General features: G+C 35.4%; 1 protein-coding gene across 4 annotated transcripts in view; it reads right to left on the bottom strand.

Annotated features, from left to right (window-relative positions):
• The window catches only part of SLC26A5 (solute carrier family 26 member 5), a 47,448-nt gene that overhangs the window by 16,736 nt on the left and 9,015 nt on the right, over nucleotides 1–21,697 (bottom strand). For 2 of the 4 annotated variants that reach the window (XM_020984534.2, XM_020984538.2), the window contains exons 3-12: nucleotides 19,041–19,151; nucleotides 18,025–18,194; nucleotides 16,939–17,103; nucleotides 10,238–10,390; nucleotides 7,640–7,722; nucleotides 5,322–5,469; nucleotides 4,100–4,213; nucleotides 3,267–3,344; nucleotides 2,935–3,030; nucleotides 1,188–1,294 (exon numbers count right to left, since the gene is read on the bottom strand). In XM_020984534.2, coding sequence (XP_020840193.1) covers nucleotides 1,188–1,294; nucleotides 2,935–3,030; nucleotides 3,267–3,344; nucleotides 4,100–4,213; nucleotides 5,322–5,469; nucleotides 7,640–7,722; nucleotides 10,238–10,390; nucleotides 16,939–17,103; nucleotides 18,025–18,194; nucleotides 19,041–19,151 — 1,225 coding nt within the window. The remainder of the gene's footprint in view (nucleotides 1–1,187; nucleotides 1,295–2,934; nucleotides 3,031–3,266; nucleotides 3,345–4,099; nucleotides 4,214–5,321; nucleotides 5,470–7,639; nucleotides 7,723–10,237; nucleotides 10,391–16,938; nucleotides 17,104–18,024; nucleotides 18,195–19,040; nucleotides 19,152–21,697) is intronic. The other 2 variants (XM_020984539.2, XM_020984540.2) reach the window with 1 other exon arrangement.

Genomic DNA, 21,697 nt, shown 5'->3' with positions numbered 1-21,697 from the left:
ATTAACTTCTGTCTGCCTCAGTTTCCTCAATTGAGAATGGGGATAACAATAGCACCTACATCCCTGGGGTGTTGTGAGATCAAATGAGACAATATTTATAAATATTAATAAATGCTTAATAAATGTTTATTCCCTCCCTCTTTTTCTTCCTTCCTTCCTTTCTCCCTCCATCCTTTCTCCCTCCATCCTTTCATTTCTTTCCTTCCTTCCTCCCTCCTTCCCTTTCTTCCTTCTTCACTCTAACCCCTCCTGCCTTTTTCCCTCCATCCCTTTCTTCCTTCCTTTATCTATCTGGTCTACCTTAGCTATAGGTAGTATATTGGCCACCATAAAGCTCGACTCTCAGCATGTCCCCCTTCTGTGAAACAACAACAAACCTTCAATAGTTCACCATTGTCTAACAAATAAAGTCTAAACTTTATTTCTCATCCTAGTTTTAAAGGCTTTTGACATTCTTATTTTAACCTATATTTTCAGCTTCATCTTTAACTCCCGTCCATGTACCTATGTTTCAGTTAAACTATACTCTTCACTGTTTCACAAACATGACCCATGCTTTACCAGTTCCAAACCTTTGCTCATACTCTTCATCCTGCCTGGAATGTCCTCCTCCAATTTCTATCTGCCTGCATTCTACTATTCTATAGGACTTACCCTTCTCCTCATAAAACTTTCTCAGTTCCGCATAATTATCTGTTATGTAAGCTCCTGTAGAACTTTGTACTATTCTTATGGAAATTAATAATATTTGCTTATATTCTAGTTATGCATGTACTTGTTTTACTACCTGTAATAGACAATAAATTCCTATTAGATTATAACCTGCTTGAAGGCAGATATTGTATCTTATCCATTTTATACTCCCTAAAGAGCTTAGCACAGTATCTGGCATATAACAGGTACTCAACTATTTGTTGAATTGATCTGAATTCTAACAAATCTTCCCTTGCTTCTCTCCTTTTTACTCCATATGTATGTATGTATGTATGTATGTATGTGTGTGTGTGTGTGTGTGTGTGTGTGTGTGTGTGTGTGTGTACCCCCCACTTCTGCTTTTTGTTCAAACTGAATGAAAATAATCAAAGGGCTCTGATTTCACTCCATGTTGAGACTACAGTAGAAAATCAAAAATTTAACTTTAAATGTAGTATCACAACATCCACACATAGACTCACCACCCAACTCACCTTTGTGTTCTGTAAATAACAGTCATCAGAGCGATTATCACTGCAGTTATTAGACCATAGTCTAATCCAAGGAACAGGGAGGAAACAAAAGTGGTAAGCCAAATAGTCTAAACCAAAACAAGAAAACTTTGTATTAAAATAATTTAAAAAACCCAGTAATTATAAAAAAGTAATGAACAGAACAGTGATCAGATAATCTAACATCCCTACCTAGATAGCACATTCACAATTCTTTCAGCTACTTTTCTCACCTCTATTATATACTCATTTAACAATCATTTAAATTATTTTCTAAAAATATAAGTTTGAAAATATGGTATAGTATTTTAAAAAGTCTTGTCTTTGATGGGCACACATTGAACAATGTAGCATATGTGCTTTTTTTTTTTTTTAGTTAGGCAATGGGGTTAAGTGACTTGCCCAGGGTCACACAGTTAGTAAGTGTTATATGTCTGAGGCCGGATTTAAACTCAGGTCCTCCTGAATCCAGGGCCCGTGCTCTATCCACTGAACCACCTAGCTGCCCCTTGTACTTTTTAAGTAAGGAGATTTCTCTTCTAGGCCTTCACATAGGTGTTTTAGGAAGAATTTTCAAACAGCACTCAGGTAGATTCAGAATGATATAAAATATTTTTCTTCTGTTAGTCAGGCAATGACATTTCTTGACCATCCTCACACACACCTACACACACAGTAATTTTTCCTATCTTATTCTCTCTTATAGGAGATTATATGGAAAAAAAGGTTCGTGTTCTGAAGGATAATGTATCTTACTTAAAATTCATCACTACCTTCAGTTAACATTCATTTAAGAGTTTGAGACAGAGATTTTATAGATCAATTTCAAGGGGATCACAGGGGAAAAAAAGTCCAAATGATGTGGTTCTCTGTGAGATGTTAATGGAAGCTTTTGGAATGCTGCAAAGGTGAACCAGAGTGTAACTGTATTAAAAACCAGTTTATGAAGCAAATCCTACTGCTGTTCTTCCAATTTCTAATCTTTATAGAACGTAGGAGACAATGTGGAACGGATCTGTGCACCTGTGTTAGGATCTTCCCTTTGATGCTTACTAGGTATGTGACAAGGGCAAGTCACTTTGCTTCTTGGGACCTCAACTGCAAAAAGAGAGTTTTCTTAACTGTAAAATGAGAAGGTTACATTTAGAGGCATCTGAAGTCTCTTCCAGTTCCAGATCTACAACCTTAAGCTAAGACAAATGTATTGGAAGTGTTAAGTACAATTAGATGAGGGACATACCACTTCAAAAGGCAAAGGAAGATTGTATATGTCATAGGACATGACTATTTAGATTCTGGGTAACTGAAATAATAATTCTTTGAGAGAAAAGTTTAAAATTAATAAGCTGTCAAGAAACCACAATTAAAAGAAAATAACTGGACATACATTATTTTACTTGGAGCAAATACAAGCATCTTCTGTTTGATTCAGAATTAAATACAGATAATTGTAGCAAATAGATTTTATGTATGTCATCAGATCTTTAAATCACCACCTTTACAGACTGGAAAGTATTAGCATTTTCTGTTCAGTAATTACTATTATTCTGAGACTGTTAAATCAGTTGCTACTTCTGAGCTCCACCTTGAGGATTTGGATGAGTGTTCAGGTGTATGTCCAACAGTTTTACGTTTCTAGCTGGTTTCTATTGGGTTAAAATGTTCTTAATATGCAAATATCATATTAAGCTGTAGATTTTCTGAGATGGATTCATCTCTATTCACTTACCAGTTCTATTTTGCTGGTCCTCCAGAAAAAGGGGAGATCTGAGAACTGCATAAACATTCCTTTCAAGTTCACAATCACAATGGCCGACAGCACCGCCTGAAACATACCATGACCATGTATTCCCCTTTTCTGAAGTCCAGGGCCCACGGCTTTGACATCATCACTTTTCCCTCATGCTGCTCATCCCTATTCCCATTTCCATTTCACTTCCCACACAATGATGAGAGATTTTCAGTTTGTTAGCTAATCTAGGCTTGGAGGACTGGGCCTACATTCCAACAGCAAACCTCCTGCACATGCACAAAACTATAAGCCAAACCCAAGATACATACCTGGGGCAATGATTCGAAGAGAAAGCCAATGGCCAATATAACCAATAGAATCAATAAAGAGGCTAAGCAACCTGCAAGCTAAATAAGACAAAATGCACTGAAGGGGTTTCTAGAAAAGCAGGCTAATAGGTGGGGTCTCATTTGTCTGATACCTTGAAAATTACTGGTAAAGATATGAAACAAGTATGGATTCAGAACCCACCCAAACCATCACCTAGCCCCACTGCCCCCTCCCCCTGTCTAAAATTTTCAGTTGCTCTTATGTGTCCTGGTTACATATAGAGATGCTGAAATACCCTGACCATTTCAAATACCCTTGCCCGAAGTGGGTGACGGGAAGTTGAAAGCCCATCCTCATGAGATGTCCGGTGCAGGCCTGGAGACACATGAGAGGTTGGGATAGTTTGGATGGGTGTTAGAGCTGCTGACATCCCTCCCATACTGAGTCACTGCCTGCAGGGATAAGTTTTCATTACCGCACATGACAGTTTCCCACGTCTGAAGTTTTGGGTACACAGGTGCTAGAATCAGAGTATTGTACAAACATCTAATTTAGTTGAGGACAGTAGCTCCTCTTTACAGATCTAGCTTTCTGTAGTTCAGTTCAGTTCAGGTAATTACACCTTCCTCTGAAGAACTATAGGATTCATGGTAAACTCCCTAAATCCCTTCTCCCCAAAAAGCTGATTAGAGATGTAGAACTCCATGGAGCACCCATTGGCTCTGCTCTGCATGCAGAGTAGCTTTTCTGGGGCTCAGGAGAGAACCGAGAGGTTAAAATGTATTAATTACTACCCCAGTCATGTCTCCCTCAAGTCCATCTGCATACACACCTGTGTGTTTCCTCCAGTACTCTCTTGAACAAGACTCCGAGACAAGGAACATGAAATGGAGAAAGTCTGGAAAAGTGATCCAATGGTATTACATATGCCAAGGGCGATGAGTTCCTTTTTCATATGAAAATAAGACAAAGAAAACCTAAGCAGTTCTTCAAAAAGACAAATATAGTAGCCTGGTCAAGAAGCCTCTATCTTATCTCTCAGATCAGGTACTGTAATTGTTTAGCACAATCTTGGAGAGGGTGAAAAGCAGTGTGACTCTTTACTCCTGTGCTGGAGGCACATATCACCATTCTGCTCCCTCCCCAACTTTCAAGCTCAAACAGAGGATCATTTCATAAATGATGTTAATTCTTGCAGAAGAGTCCCTGCAAAATGGACACAACTCTCTATTTTAGTAAATGTATACAAAGTTGCTATGTTACTTAAATTCTAACAGTACTATGTGCTGCTATCCTTTGGGTTGCCAGAGGAGTCCTTTTTTAAGGATCATATTGGTAATCTGTATTTTAATAACTGTAACTTGTACGTATCTGAATAGTCTCATCAAGAACCTAGTATGTTGCAGTATCCATATTAATACCGGCATTCTTTAATTGTATCTGCCCTTTCATGCAAGAGGCAAATACTTTAACAGCAGCTCTGATACTCAAAAAGTTGAAAACAGGGACAGCTAGAGAACTATTTGAAGAGTGAATAGCTAAAAATCAAACACTGCAGAGGTCAATATGAATAAGCTGTGAACACCCTGGTAGAAAGCAAAAAGGTTTTGGGAAAAGCCCATTCAATCTATGACAGCTAGTGACCCCCTTGAGCAACTTCTGCCATAGTTTGAATGTATTTTTCAAGTTTTCAGGATAAAGGAGCATCATAGGCAATGGATTCTGCCTTAGTGGTTCCACTTTCCAAATGTTGTCCCTACCTGTGTCTACCTAAGTCTATGCTTTGGAGTCCAATTTGATGAAAGAGGTTATTAGTATCAACTAATTCACATATGTGATTAAAGGTAGAAGTAGAATATAAATTCCAATATTGCCTAAATATCTGCTGCTGATTGTTAAACATTAATTATAGGGTGAAAGCAAGGAAGACTGCTTTTCTATCCAATCTTTGGATCAAAATATTTTAAAAGTCCATCTAGCTTTGTAGTTGAAACCAATAAAACATCTCATTGCATTTTTTTGTGAACAGTTCTATAAAAATGCTATGATTTTACCTGATTCCCATCAACCTGGTAGCCGTGTTTAACTGCGAAGATTTTGGCCATTGAGATGGTCACTGAAAATCCAACAATTGCAATGGCAATAGCATCAACATAGACAAGATGGAAGAGGCTGGAATCTGGAGTAGCTGGAGCTAATAACCTGAAACGGGGAATTTACTTTAATATGGATGTGATAACATGGTAGGAAGCCCTCTGAACAGAGAGCAGCACTATTCTTTTTTTGTTGTTGTTAGGCAATTGGGGTTAAGTGACTTGTCCAGGGTCACACAGTTAGTAAGTATCAAGTGTTTGGTCTGAGGCCGGATTTGAACTCAGTTCCTCTTGACTGTAGGGCGGTGCTCTATCCACTGTGTCACCTACCTGCCCCAGTAGCACTATTCTTAAGGGTTTTAATTTCTCTTGAGATTTTAAAATTTCTTTTCTCTTGCTTCTAGCATGGCCATTTTATTGTTAAAGAAAATCATATAACCTGTTGAAGCCTTTTCTTTTAGTGTAGAATTTAGCTGAGGACTCTAAAAATTCAACCCAAGTAATTAACTGGTTAGGGATAGAAGAATTTCTGGCTTAGTTTTATTAACTTTATGTTTTCACAATGAACACTGGCTAGTTGTAAATTCTAGAGCAGATTTCCTAATGTTTGTTAATCAATTTACAAATTGACCTGCTATAAATTTTTCTTTTCTGTTGTCTTATATATGCAAATCTCTTTCATCTCCATTTGCTTGCTACAAAATTTACAAACTTACCTTTGAAATGTAAATGCTTACCTTTCTTTTTGGTGCTGTAAAATACCAATTATATTCTTCTTGCTGATAAAACTAAAGAATATATAAGAAACTCTGGAAATTCAATTCAGAGTTTGGTGGTCATTTAGACACCATGAGCCTATGCTCCAAGTATATATTAAACTGTAAAACAGTTATTAAAACTATGATTGGCAGCATTATCTATCAACAGATCCATGAATATTTCCATATCACATAAATGAAATCTTCAATTTGAAGTACACTGTTAATCTAGTTTTGTAAAAAGGATGGATATTCCTTACCAAGTGTGAAAAGAAGTTCTTTTTATGCAAAACCCAGTTATATGAGAAATGATAATTTAGTGGTTTATATCACTCCAAAGTAGATACCGTCCCACTGTCCTGACCCGTGGTAGAAAACGAAAGCTACTACAACTGGGCATTTGTTTTACACACACACATGTACACACACACACACACACACACACACACACACACGTATGTATGTATATATGTATATGCATGCATGCATGTATGTATGTGTGTGTATCTATATCTATATCTATATCTATATCTATCTATCTATCTATCTATCTATCTATCTATCTATCTATCTATCTATCTATCTTAGGAAAACAACAGTTGCTGGCCAGGGTCCTAAGAAAGACATCAGCATCTCCCCGACTCTATGGCTCCCAGGAAGTTGGTCTATTATACTGTAGTTGTAAAGGTGATTGGGAAGAAAGAAAGGAGAGGTAGGTGAGCTCTCTCTGTGGCAGAGCACTACAACTTTGTTGGAAGGGGTTGAGGGATTTATTATTCCTATTTGGCTTTCCTTGAGTGTCTATGTTTGTGGGGTTTTTGTGATGTATGTGTCTCTGGGGAAGTCTTTTGTGCCAAGTTGGGTTGCAAGCTGTGCAAGATCTTGGGAACTCCGAACACTAAAGAATAGAGTGATGATGACTGCCATTAAATCAGTGACAGCTGAATCCTTGCCAACATTTTATGAGTCCTTCTTTCAAGTTTGTCTGTCAGGGATATTAAGACCACTATAGTCAGAGGTCTGAGGATTCTGACCACGAGTAAGAATGAAATTGGGCAACAAAAACATCATTTCTGTATCCCATACACCTCAGGGTATCCTTGTATGGCATAAAACAGCTGAGGATGAATGAGACTGCCAGATGCTAAGAGACCAGTGGAATTTAACAGCAAAAAAAAATGTACTGCTCTATATTTCAGAGACTTTTTCTCAGAAGAAAAAAAAAGATACAATAGAATAATGGACTCTGTGCATTAAGTGAGAAGGAAATAAGGTAACAAATGTGTAGAAAAGTGGTAGATAAAAGATAATAGATAATTTTAGGGAATTATATAGATCTAAAACCCATAACATGGAATTTCTCCTTAAGTGAAAGTGTACTATATTCAAATCAAGCTACTTAAAATATAAGAAAGAAATGATCTGTAACTGTGTTGTGAATGTATACTAGTAGGCAATAGTGTAGATTAACAATACTTTCATTGATCATTCCAGCTCAAAATAAAAACATATATTCCCTACCCCAGTGGGAGTGATCCAACAACATCCACTTTGTATGATTCTTCTAAATTAAATCCTGCTGAAATGCCAGTTCCTATTATCACCTAAAAATGGAACAAATTCGTTTACCTTCAAAATTAAAAATACACAGCTGCAGAAACAAACCCCCCAAACTTGTGTCTGACTAATTCTCATTCATAACACTTACTCTTAAAAGAATAAATATAGCTAAGCCATTGTACCTTCTAATTTTTCTAATATAAATAAATAAGATTCACTTTACTGTTTTTACATACAATAGCTGCCTTTTTTTAAAAAAAATTCTCACTCTATATTATGGTGTGTGGCTGCTTGGGTCAATTAAAGCAATCAAGCAAAGAGAAGCAAGCAAAATTGATTAAAAATGCCTATGTGTGCCAGGCACTGTGCAAGTAGCTGAAGATGCAAAGATGAAAACAGTCCCTGCTTTAGAGGTGCTTACATCTTATCACGGGAAATTACACATATAAACCTCACAGATAGAAGGAAAACCAGAATATACCCAAAGGAAGGTAAGAGGGGTACTCTCCCTGAGCCAGTTCTTTTTCAGAAACAAGGTATCATGTGAAGTGAATAAAGGGAAGCTCTAACCAGGGAACTCTAGGTACCAGCCACGGTAAGAAGGAGCTCTTCAGTGCTATAATTTCCTGTCCATATACTCTTGATTCTATGTCTCACCTAACGCTAGTTATTAGGGAAAAGGACTGAGGGGAAAGAGGGATGCTATTAGAAGTCTTTACATCAGCAGACTATATCCATCTTCTCTCCACCTTCAGTCACAGAGGCAGGATTGGAAGTGGAATTCTGTGAACACTTAAAATATGCTTGACATGGGCCACCATTTTGCTTAAGTCTTGTTCTAATGCCAACACATCTGTATTTTCTATAACAGAACACTGTTTAACATAGAATAGCTGAATGTTGAGGGTCACTCTTGGTGAGAGGCAAGGAAGAAAATAAAAGAAAAAGAGCAGGAAGTTGACAACATATCCCATATCAAGACAACATAGACATTGATGCTTGATGACTTCTACATAAAATTTTAAATGTGAGTGCAGGACAAACAGAGTCAAATGCAATGAGCATGGCCATTTCTTTAAAACTAACTTGCTGGCATGTATGAAAAGATGCAGAATGAAGTAAGCAGGACCAAGAAAATAATATATGTAATGACTACAAGAATGTAAATCAAAAGAGCAGCAAAAGGCAGATGAACTCTGATTAGTTTCAATGACTAACCCAAGTTCCAGAGAAAAGATCATGAAACATATCTCTATTCTTCCTATATTAGAGGCACCACATATAGTCTCTGTAGTCAGTTGGTTTTGTTTAAGCATTTTTCTATGTTACAAGGGAGAGTTCAACGTGGTGAAGGGATATATCAGAAAATGACTTTTTAATATTAAAACAAAATGCATCAAAATGAAACCCAAATAATTAATTGAATGGGAAAAAATCCCAACAACTTTGCATCAGATTTCTCAAAGAGGGTTTGTATCCAAGATATATATATAGGACCAAAAGCCCATTCCCCAATAGATAAATAGTCAAATGATATGAACAAACAATTCTCAAAAGATGGCAAACTGTTAACAACAATATAGCTAATATAAAACATTTATTAAAAAACATACTCAGAAAATTAGGTAAAAAATTGGGTAATGATGACAAAAGATGAGAATAGTCAGTGTAGAAAGTGTAAGATGGGTATATTAAAGCACTGTTGTGAATCCTCTCATGTTCTGCTGTGCACATGGCAATGCGTTTTTCCCCTTTTTTATTTCGTATTTAAATTTATAATATGTTTCTTTTTCTTTTCTTATTGTGTATTTAACTTTAATTTTTTTTAAAAAAAAGCACTGTTGGTGGAATTGTGAATTAGTACAATCCTTCTGGAAAGCAATATGGAATTATAAAAATAAAGCAGCTAAAATTTCCATACCCAGAGATTCCACTGCCAGGTATTTAAGGAGACCATTGCTAAAAATAAAGGTTCCATATATACTAAAACATTTATAGCAGCACTTTTTGTGGTGGCAAATTAGTGGAAACAAAGCAGATATCCATTGATTGGATAATGGTTAAATGAATCCTGGTATATGATTATAATGGAATATTACTGTGCTGTAAGAAATGACAAATATGATGAATACAGAGAAGTATGGAAGGCTTACTTGTCCTGATGCCAAATGAAATAATCCAAGCCTGAAAACAACACACATAATGACCCCAACAATACAAATAGAAAGAACAATTACACCATGAAACAAACAAAAGTGAATGCTGCAAAAGTACAAAGAACAAGGTTGGCTCCAAAGAAAAGGTAAGAGAGAACACCTCCTCCTACTCCTTTGAAGAGGTGGTGGAGGGTATACAGGTGTGGAACATTGTATACATTGCCATTTTTTAATGTATTCATATGTTTTACTGATTTTTTCTTCTCTTCACCCTTTTCAAAAAATTCTTTGTTATAAGGGATGGCTCTTTGAAAAGGCGCAAGAGGGACAGAAGGGGAAATTTAGGCAATGTAAAAGCAAAAGATATCAACAAAAATTTATTTTGAAGAGATATTTGACTTACTGCGACAATCTCTAGAGGAATAGGTGCTGGCAATTTGTTTTTAAATCTTTCATTAAACTCCTTGCCGCCCAGAAGCAAAGCAAAACACATCAACCCAACGACGAGGGAACATATGTTGAGTTTTTTGACATTTGCTATCACAGCAAGAGTACTCTGTAAGACATTGAATGTTTACCATCAAGAAAAAGTTCACATGAGGGTAATGATCAATAGCCATAAATTCTGCCACTGAAATAATTCATAAATGCAAACCAAAACATGTTGATATTAATTCTTAGGAAGACGGGTATCCTAAGACTAACATAAAGAACCATAAAACGTTATAGTTTGGATGGATGAACTTGAATTCATTCAGTCCAACTTTCTAGTTTTGGAGTCTCTTGGGTACAGTAGAGTCAGCTCAAACTAGCTTTTGAGAATCAAATATTAAATTTTCATGTGAACATTTATACCTCAGAAAACAGCAAATGCTACAAATCAGGGTTTGCTTTTCTGTTCTGTTGATTGTCTAGACTTAATAAAGTGATGGAGAAAATGTTAATAATGTAGGTTACACTTTAAAATGTGTTGTGCATACATTCCCCCTGGCCCTTCTACCCCAGAGATCTAGTTGTTAAATATTTACTAGCGCATGCCTGATTGATAGCATCTGTTTGAATACTTTCAGTAACAGGGAGTTCCATACCTTGGGATGATCAATTCAATAAATTGTTCTAACTGTTAGAAATTTTTTATGATGCAAAAAAATGTGCCTCATGGCACATTCTACCTACTGATTAGCATCCCCCAAATCTCATAATCATTACATTGCATTGTTGGGAAGGTTCTTTAAAATGTCTAGTTTATCTTACAAAGTTGCTTAATCCACTGCTCAGAGGTAGTGTAGTATCCTCAGAGGCAGTAGAAAATGAGTTGTCCTTAGGGTTGTCCTTAGTGTTGAAATGAAATATATATTATATATTTGTAAGACTGTAAGTGTTACTGTGTATCTTACAGTGTTACAAATATATTACAGTGTTCATTACAACACTATATAATGTATATTTCACTTAAACACTACATTATATTTGAAATAATATAATATAGTGTTAAAAGAAAATGCCCAGAGCCTAAAGATGGAGTGTTATTTTACAAAGCTGCTTAATCCATTTAATCCAATACAACACATATGTAGTGTTGAAATGAAATATATATTATAATTATATATAGTACTATCCTTAGTGTTAAGAAACAGAGGATATGCATAGAATTGAAAGGCTTCTGCATGGACAAAATAAATGCAATTAGAATGAAAACAGAAACAATTTGGGAAAAAATCTTCACAAAAAATTTCTTTGATAAAGGGGTCTAATAACCAAGTTACATAAATTTATATGAAGAATTTATATAATATAATATTAAAAGATGTTTTATAATAAACTGAAATAATAGATAAGTAGAAAATATATGAAAAAGAATTCTCAAATAAAGAATTTTAAGCTATCAAAAACTGCATAAAATGCTTTGAGTCATTAAAACAAGAGAAATGCAAATCTAAATAACATTGAGGTTCCATTTTGTACCTATCAGATTGGCAAAGATGAGAAAAAATGAAAATAGAAATTATTGGGTTGTAAGATGAGATGACAGTGGATTATGGAAAACAATTTGGAATCATATTTAAAAAGTCACTAAATTATATATACTCTTTAAGCAAGAGACATACTATTAGGCATGTACTCCAAGGAGGTCATGGACAGAGGGAAAGGACTTACCTGTACGAAAATATTTATAAAAGTACTTTTTTATTGTGGTTAAAAAACAAACAAACCTAGAGATAAAATAAGTACGTGTCAAGGGAAGAATTGTGGGAAAAAAATGTGGTCTATTAATGCTGTGAAAATTTGTTGGACCTTCAGAAATGGGGAATATGACAGATTCAGAGAAATATAGAAAAGACTTGAACAAACTGATGCAGAAAAAGGTGAGCAGAACCAGAAAAAAAATTTGCATGATGACTATTACTAACGTGAAGGAAAACAAATCTGAAAGACCTCAGAATTCTGATTAAAACATGGACTTCAAAAGCCTGATGATGAAGCATGTCTTCTACCTTTTGGTAGAGGGATGATGGATATATGCAATCTCACACATGGTCAAAAGGTTGATTTATTTTGTTCCATTATATGTATTTATTATAAAGGAAAGCTAGGAAGAAGGCAGGCAATGATAGATGAAGAAGAAAAATAACATCAATAAATAATTTTAAAAGCTACAGAGAAGGAAGTGTGGGTATGTGTAGAAGGAATAAAAAATATACAATTCATTATTACCTGGAGAAGTACATGTATGTATTATATATATATTAAATATATATGTGCGTATATATGTCTGTGCACAATATATAGTACACACACACACACATATACACACACATATATATATAAACCTCTTCTATATAAAGTGGTTTTATATGTATAAGTATATCCCCTTATATCCCATTTGTTGCCAAAGACTGTGGATTTCACCTTTTCAACAGCTTTCCAATATATATCCCCTTCTCCTCTGACAATGTCATATCTCTGGTGATACTCCTTATCACCTGATTCCTGGATTACTGCAATAACCTGCTAGTGTGTCTGCCTGCCTCAGTTTCTCCCCACTCCAATCCACCCTCCATCCAGCCAATAGTGATTTTCCTAAAGTGCAGGTCTGACGATGTCACTCAGTAAACTCCACTGGCTCCCTATTGCCTTTAGGATCAAATACAAAATCCTCTTTTTGACATACAAAGCCCTTCATGACTTAGCCCCCTTCTACCTGTCCAGTCTTTTTATACCTCATTCCCACCATGTACTCTGATTCAGTGACGCTGGTCTCCTTGATGTTTCTAAAACAAGACGCTCCATCTTTAGGCATGGGACATAGCCAAAGAAAATGCCCAGAGCCTAAAGACATCCTTGAGGATAATTACAGTCTTCTGCCATTTAAAGCCCTTCATAACATACTACCTAATGACTTTCCTGGCTCCTTTTAAGTCCCAATTAAAGTTCCATCTTTTACAGAAAGCCTCCCCAAACTCTCTTAATTTTAGTGCCTTTTCCCTTTTAATTATTTCCTATTTATCCTGTTCATAGTTGTTTGTATGTTATTGCCCCCATTCAATCATAAGCTCCCTGAGGGCAGGACTGTCTTTTGCCTTTTTTTATATCCCCAGCCTTTAGCAAAGTGCCTGTATATATAAACACTTAGTGATTGATTGATTTATAGGTATGTATATATGTATATGTATTATATACAATGTACATTATATATATTCACTTTATATGGCAGAAGTTTGGTTTTGCTTCTTTGCATCTTGAGATATTTGGGATTACTGATGACTGAATTAAGAAAAAACATAAAAAAAAGAATGATTAACAGAAATACAGAGATTGGGAAAGAAGTCATATTCAAAGTTGGCAGCTGAGAAAGAAGTTACTGGAGCTCTAAGATCACCTAAAGCTCTGAAATTTAGAGGGCTGAGCATAAAGCTTAGATATGGAAATTACAAAACTGAAAGAAAGAAGTCTAAAGTCTCTAAGATCCTGAATACAGTGAAAAATAGGGAAAAAGTTAGTAATGAGAATAATTAAGTTAGTGGAAAAAAAGGTAGCTGATTACATTCTAGAGTTTATTTGTTTTAACAGTAGGTTCTAAAAGTACTATCAGCTTTGTTAATTTACATTTACTTAATATTTGCTATTTTATTCACATCTAAAATATATAAGGTCTTTCCCAGGTCTCAGTTTGTCTGCCCATTCAATGATTAAGGGCTAGATGAGAGTTGAGGCAAAAGATGGCTTAATTTACCATCACAAAGATATCAGTCTGGGAAGGGAAGACCCTCAGAGTTTCTGGCCGGGAATAGGAAACAGTTGCTATTTACACTCTTTCTAATCTGTCTAAAGCTAAACAACGAACCTTGGAAGGTTGAGTTGAGGCTATTATTGGCCATTCAACGAAAGCTAGAGTGATTTGGGTTTTAAGATGCCTGTCAGGTGCGTCACTCCTGAAAGCAGAGTAAGAAGGGTGAAAAGGCCCACTTACATACCTCCTTGATCCTCTACTCCTGCTATGTATGTCTACTATAGTATCCTATTATTCTCATCTCTGGCCCTCCAGAGTGTGGCAATGACTTCTTTCTGAAACCCAGGACTGTCCCAGAGCTAATCTAGAGAGAAGAGAAATCCAACCTAGGAGAGACGATTCAAGGCCTTGACCTCCTTAAAACTTAAGTTGGGAGGAATCTTGGGTCAGTGATTCCAGCCTCCTCATTTTATAGATGAATATAGTGAGGCCCAAGAGATTAAATGACTTTATTACATAGTATCAAAAGCTAACAAATGTCTGAGGTGAGAGGGGAAGGTCTCAGTAGGTTCTAGGCTGTAGTTTAGTCCTCTCTGAAATTAATTGGGAGTGTACTATAAGATCCTCTACTTAAAAAATAAAAATAAAAAAGTAATCAATAAATTAAATCAATAATCAATTTTAAAAATTAACCAATAAAAAGTAATCAATCAAATAAAATCAAAACGAGAGCTCCTAGAATAAACAAAATGTTATCTGTCACTTTTCTAATAAAAATCTAAGGCTCTGACTACTATGGCAAAATATTTGGATAAAAACTGAATATTGAATCAGCACATGATTCCAAACATCTAGAAGTCAGAACTACCATAAATATTTAACATCATATAGATGAAGCAACTGGATGACTGAGTCTCTTGCTTTTTATTTTGAGATTGTAGAATGCAGATTCAGTCTGAAATATATTTAGCTTCAGATAAGATATCCTGGTTAAATTATTCATTGTTTAAATTAAATTCTTTTAAATGTTGCATTTTTAGGTCTTAGAAATCTCTGAGGCTACTAAATAAACAAGTCCCTATGAGCATTAAAGATTATACATTAATAATACACATACACTTACAAACGAAAATTTTCTTTTAAATTAAGTCTTAGAGGACAAAGTTGTCCCTGTTTCCTGGGAGATAAGCATGGCAAAACAAATTCACAAGTAGGCATTCATCTAATTTATATTCCATTCAGAAAAAAAAGTGAAAAAAATACTGGGGACATGGATAGTAATGAATTTAAGATGCTACTAGTAAATAAATTGATGCTGGGAGCTGACACGACGAAAAGCCACATTAATTATTTTCCTAAAAGCACAAGGACAATTAGTCCTAGATAGTCTTTGTAATGGGACTACCTATTCCTCAGGATTTAAGCATTTTTTTTTGCCCTTAAAATTCTTTTGAACACCATTACATTTAAAATCCTCCAACACTTTCTTAATAAAATCCGATATTTCCATCTGACAGTTAGTTAGGCAGTGCTAGAAAACTACAATAATTTCTTCAGATAATTGGGGTTCAATAAATTACTGCCTTGAGCAAAGTTATCCTAGAGACCTGAAAAACTTAAAGCAGCTTTCAAAGTTAGAAAAAAACAGATTAAGAACAAAGAAAAGTTGACTCGGCATTATGTTTCATCATATGTCTTGTTTACATACAAATGAACACTTAAACATATTGAAAGGTTTAGTTGAATCATTTTAATAATACACACAAGATATTGGGGAAATATCTGGCAAGTAAATCAAACTGTGACTGATACATGGAGCTCATTATCCTCATGTCCTAGTATTTTGTAACTGGTCCCTCGCTGAAATGTGGGATTCCTTAAGTACCTTGTTTCAACTACAAAATTTAATTTTTTATAACCAATGAAATCTGTATTCACTTATCTCTGTGGTGATACTTAAGGACTGAAAATGAATTCACCATCATTTAGCTGTTTTTTTTTGTTTGTTTCCAGAGTGCTCCCATATCCCTGTAGTTAGCTGTAGATCCCTGTGGGCTTCATATTACCTTAGAAAGTCACAAACTAACATTACTTTCATTGTATTGTATTTTAATTGATTTTTACTAAACATTTCCCAATTATATTTTAATGTGGTTGGGCCACACTTTTTGGTGGGCCAGCAAATTTGTCACTTCTGATCTAATCTAATGCATGCAAGATAGGTTATAGAAAAGTTTACTTGTTTCTGACTCGTAATTTGTGATTAATTCATACATTCGCATACTTACTTGGGTATATATGTAACTGTTTTTGAAACATGCACACATATATACATATATACATGTACATATTTCTATTATCTATTATCTGTATTATACAGAAATTATGTACATTTTTATGTCTCTGTAAATTCTTTGAGGGTAAGGCCCATGTTTTTATCACTGCCCACAATGCCTCATATGCTGCACACAGTAGCATATATTTAAAAAATCCTGTCAACCAAGTTTAAGGAAAGTGACTCATAACAATTTCAATAAAGGCTGCAGAACAGCTTTAATAAATCTCATTTACTCAGAGAAGACTCTTGAACAGCTGCACATTTTAACTTATAGTTCATAAAGAGAAAACATTTTGTAACAACAACTCTTACAATTTTGGTCTGTGAATCAGAATAGTCAGGCTAAAGATGCACCATCAAGCTAAACAGAACTCTATGCCCCAACTACATACATACGTTCAAGGAATTCTAGAGATACATTTTGTTTTACTGTGCTTTTCTTGGAAAAAAAGATTTTTTTTCCTGATTGTAAAAATTCTTAGAAGTAAAAAAGAGGAAATGTGAAGGCTGAGAAGAATTGAACCAGCTTACTTACATAGACAACTGAAAAGGGTCCACTGTGTCGCTTTGTCTTCACTCCAAACAGATATTTTAGCATGGAAGTGAAGACGTGTACAGCTGCTGCAGTCGTGAAACCACGGACTAAGGGCTCAGTTAGGTATATGGCCACAAATCCAAACCGCAGGACACCCAAGCAAAACTAATTTTTAATGGCAAAGAGAAGCATACCATTGAACAGATCAGACATTTAAAAACAGTAACAACAATGGCTCACATTCTTATACATACATAGACATACACAGAGCTACAGCTAAGACAGATATTTTACAGTTACAAAGCACTTGGCAGACATTATGTCTTTTCATCTTGAAAACAACTCTGTGAAGTAGAACAAGTGGTATATACCCATTTCACAGATAAGGAAATTAAAATTTAGAGAGATTATGTGCTTTGTCCCCAGCCACACAGAGCCAAAACTCAAACTCAGTTCTTCTGATTGGAGGTCCAGGGCTCAATCATTGAGCTCAGTCACTCAATCAGTGTTCCACTGCCTCTCCTAGAGATCATGATGAAATTCTACCTGTCACAGAGCAAGCAGTCTAACTGAAGTCACTTACTGGTTGTGCAATAAGTGCTAGATTATTGTGTGTGACTGTGTATGTGAATGTATGATGTACTCTCTTTTAAGTATTACCCAAGATTTGTTATTTATGTGCAACCACCCTTTGCATTAGATTGTAAGTTGCTTGGGGGCAAGATTAGTTTTGCATTTTGTTCATCCCTAGCACCTAGCTCTGTGACTTGGACATTTCTTTGTTTGGACCTGAGATTTCACTGGTGCAGGGACGCTTGGTGAGGACTGTCCATTTACCAAGGCGTAAAGATAACTGTTTAAAAACATAGTCTAAGAAAACTACCTAGAGGTACTGAGAAACTAAGTGACTCACCCAGGATGACATAGCCAGTATGTGGCAGAGGCTCTGAATATAGGGATTAATTAATATTTATTGAATGAATGGATATGTTATGTGCTGACAGACTGCTTCTGTCTGGTATAATTAGCACTCAACAGGTTGACATTTTAAATCCAAACCAACTGCTCCATCAATGAGAATTTCACCTGAATGATTCCTGAAAGCAAAGTCACTGACATGGCAACTTTTACTCTCATAGCATCTCTTTCTTCTGTACCATTGGTTGAATTAGCACCTCCTCCACCTACGTACATGTCATCAGGAACTAATCGGACAGCTACTCCACCAATCATCAGGCTAATCACAGCAAAGGGCCCTAAAGTAATGACATATCCAGTGGTTAATATAAATTTACTTTCCTTGAGTCCAAGGAAATTGTTTTCAATTCTAATTTCACCTACTTTTAGGTAAAATATATCATTTTATTGCTATCAAGAAATATCTTTTTTATGTCATGTAGCAGCTATTATTATTTTAACCACTAGCCTTGTATTTAGAAAAATGCTTTGAGAGAGAGAGAGAGAGAGAGAGAGAGAGAGAGAGAGAGAGAGAGAGAAAGGAAAGAGGTAGGACAATAGTATATATTATTCTGAAAACTTTGCCTATCTAGGTTAATATCTTAACCTTAATTATAGAAGGAATATGTATGTGTGTATATATGCACATAGTAGGTGCTTAATAAATGCTTATTGACTGACTGACTCATATAGGGCATATAATATAGAAACACAGAGTGACAGAATCCTAAAGTTCACAGGAGCTTTTCACTGGATGTGGACTCTTTTGTAATCTCTCTTTGGTGGATGAAACTGGTATTTTATACCTTCATAGTAATTAGGAGCTATGGCTTATCATTATGGTTTTAATTTTTAAATTTATATACATGAAAACTTTGTATTATGAAATTTAACTTTTATTTTATTTTACATATTTCAACAAATTGCCCTCTTACATGATAAAATTGACGCTTTTTTCAAAGACAGTGAGAATACTTTGTTGAATTTTGAGACCATATGAAAGTTTTCCCCAAAAGTACTATACTAGACTTGTTGAGTATTTAATAATAGAGGTATACAATTAAGAACTGACAATAATCTTATTGATGGTGTAGCATACTATGGTAGAAAATAAAATTTCTCAATGATCAAATGTAAACTTTTACCTATGGAGACGTGCCTGGAAGTTCCAAAAAAACAATATAGGATAACAGGATAAAATGAAGAATACAGGCCAAATATTGGAGGTACAGCTGCCAACATTGCAAAAGCTAAACCTAAGGGATGCAAAAAAAAGGAAAAAAAAGAAAAGAAAAAGAAACATTCATAAAATATAGTGGATGAACTCACATTTAAAGGTTCTTTATTCCCAGTGACATAATTGTAGGTGTAAGTAACCAGAAAATCCAAGTCTTAAAATTCTAAAAAGTTCATGAGTTTAAAAAAATCTCTATATGAACAATTAAAACATAAAAACAAATACTTTAAGGGGTGATTATTTGTTTTTTTAAAAGAACTCATTATAACATTTTTTTGAACAATGAAGTCCTCTAGTCTATTTTAATTTATTCAACCTGCAAAGAAAAAAAAATTAACACAACTTTTTAGGAAGATATCTATTTTGTAAAGTGAGTTTCCCTTGTACAGTGCTACAATTTAGGTCTTGAAGACAGTTGTCAAGATTATTAAAATAATTAGGCCAATGCTCTGTCAAATACCAACAGAGTTTAGTTCTCAAGAAGAAAAAAATTCTAAGGGAAAAAAAAAGTTTAACATACTCCCCGCTATATTTCACATACAGAAATAATTTGTTCCTTTGTTTATACTAATGTTGGAATTCACACACACAATCTCAAAATTAGCACTTAAGAAACCAACATACATGGAGAAGAATCCCCTGCATGACACCCCTTATGTTATGTAAGTGGCCATACAGGGTTTGCTAATCTCTAAGTGAGGGGAAGCCCTTAATTCCAGAAGCACCCCAGAATACTTTATGAAAGCTCCAATTGTAGAAAGATTTTCCTTACATCAGGCTCAAGTCTCTTTCTTTCTAACTTTTATCCATTATTCCTCCTGGCTAAATATTGCTAATTAATTCAAACGATCCTCATAGAGAATGATCTCAAAGTCCTTTAATGTGTTGGTTACCCTCCTCTGGATACTCTCCAGGTCATCAACATCCCTGGTAAAATGTGGCAGTCTGAATTGAACATCATACACCAGATGTGGTTTGACCAGAGTAGAAGAGAGCAGTACTATCAACCCCTAGTCAATCAAGGTTTCTGGTGAAGAAGGTTATGTGAAAGGGGAGGAGCAGCCCAACTCTCCTATTTTTCTCCACCAATGATCTAAAAACAGATTGAACAATAAACAAAAATTCTAAAGAGAACTTCAAAAGTTTCTTCATCCAGACCAAGCCTGAACTGAAAATATAACCAGAAGCCATGGACATGGATGCCAAAGAAGCCAGGAGGGCATAGGCTGGAAGCTATAATGTCCTGAGTCGAAAAACCCCTGCAGGGGGCAGCAGACCATAGTAGTGTCATGACAAAGGATCCTAGAAGCAAAGCACCCTGCCTTTAGGAAAGCCCCAAGGGGAGTAGCAGACCATAGCAATGCAATGACCAGAGAAACCCCAGGGGGCACCCTGATTGAGAAAACACCACCAGCGATGGAGAAAAAGCAGTAGTCCATGCGTAGCATGCTGACTAGGGACAATTAATCACAAAACTGATGGGGATAATGCCAGAACTTTGAGTCCAGACACAGGAAGGGAAGTGAAAGTCAGCAGCAGCAGTCTGGAAAGTGGAGGCAGAATTAACACGATCCAACTACCCCACCATTCCAGAGTGTAGCAGGGAGTCAAGCCTGAGCCTGACAAAAATGATAAACTAGGAACTGACACTGAAGATATGAGTAGACAGAAGATACCAAATGCTATGAAGAAATAGTGTAGGTCAAGAGTTGGCCAAAAAAGAAACTCAGAAGAAAGTAACTTCACAACAATTACAGGTTGAGACTCAAAGAAAACAATGGCTTAGTGTCAAGGACTACATACCTAGAAGAAATGAAGAATGATAACTGAAGAGTGAGCTCTGGAGGAAGGAGAATAAGTGCTCAGAATAGGATATGGAAAGTACTGGACTCCACAGAAATGAGAATGAACCCAATGGACTCAATGACTTCATGAGGTAATAAAAAATATTGGGAAAAAAATAAAAAGTTTGAAAAAATAAGAGAAAACATGAGATATGTACTATAAAAAATACCTGACTTGGAAAATAGATCAAGGAGGGGTAGCTTAAGAATTATTGGACTATCTGAAAACCATTACCAAAAACAAAGACTATATAACACATTTTTAGAAATCATAAATTAACACTGCCAAGATTTATTAGGACTAGCTGGCCAAGTCAAAATAGAAAGAATCTACCAATCATCTCCAGAAAAAAGCTCACAATGAAAATTCTCAAAAATTTTCTTGCCAAAATCCAGAACTTTCAGGTCAAAAGAAAAAATAAAGCAAGCAGCCAGAAAGAAAGAGTTCAAGTACTGAGGAACAATATTTAGGATCACACAATAGTGGTGTAAAACTCAAAGAGAAATGGAAGCCATTAATTTGTGCAATAAGATCCCTATGGGCCACATATTGATTTAGTTTTAAAACATAATAATATCTGTATTTTATTATATTTTTATTTTGTTAAATATTTCCCAATTACATTTCAATTTGGTTTATGTGATAGGAAGGAGTGCTTTGGGCTGCATCCACATTGTTGACACCTTTGTCATACCAGATCCAGTAGCTATTACTATAAAA

Source organism: Phascolarctos cinereus, unplaced genomic scaffold (assembly GCF_003287225.1).
Source record: "Phascolarctos cinereus isolate Bilbo 61053 unplaced genomic scaffold, phaCin_HiC Scaffold_1;HRSCAF=81, whole genome shotgun sequence".
NCBI lineage: Eukaryota > Metazoa > Chordata > Mammalia > Diprotodontia > Phascolarctidae > Phascolarctos > Phascolarctos cinereus.
This window is presented reverse-complemented; position numbering and strand designations above follow the sequence as displayed.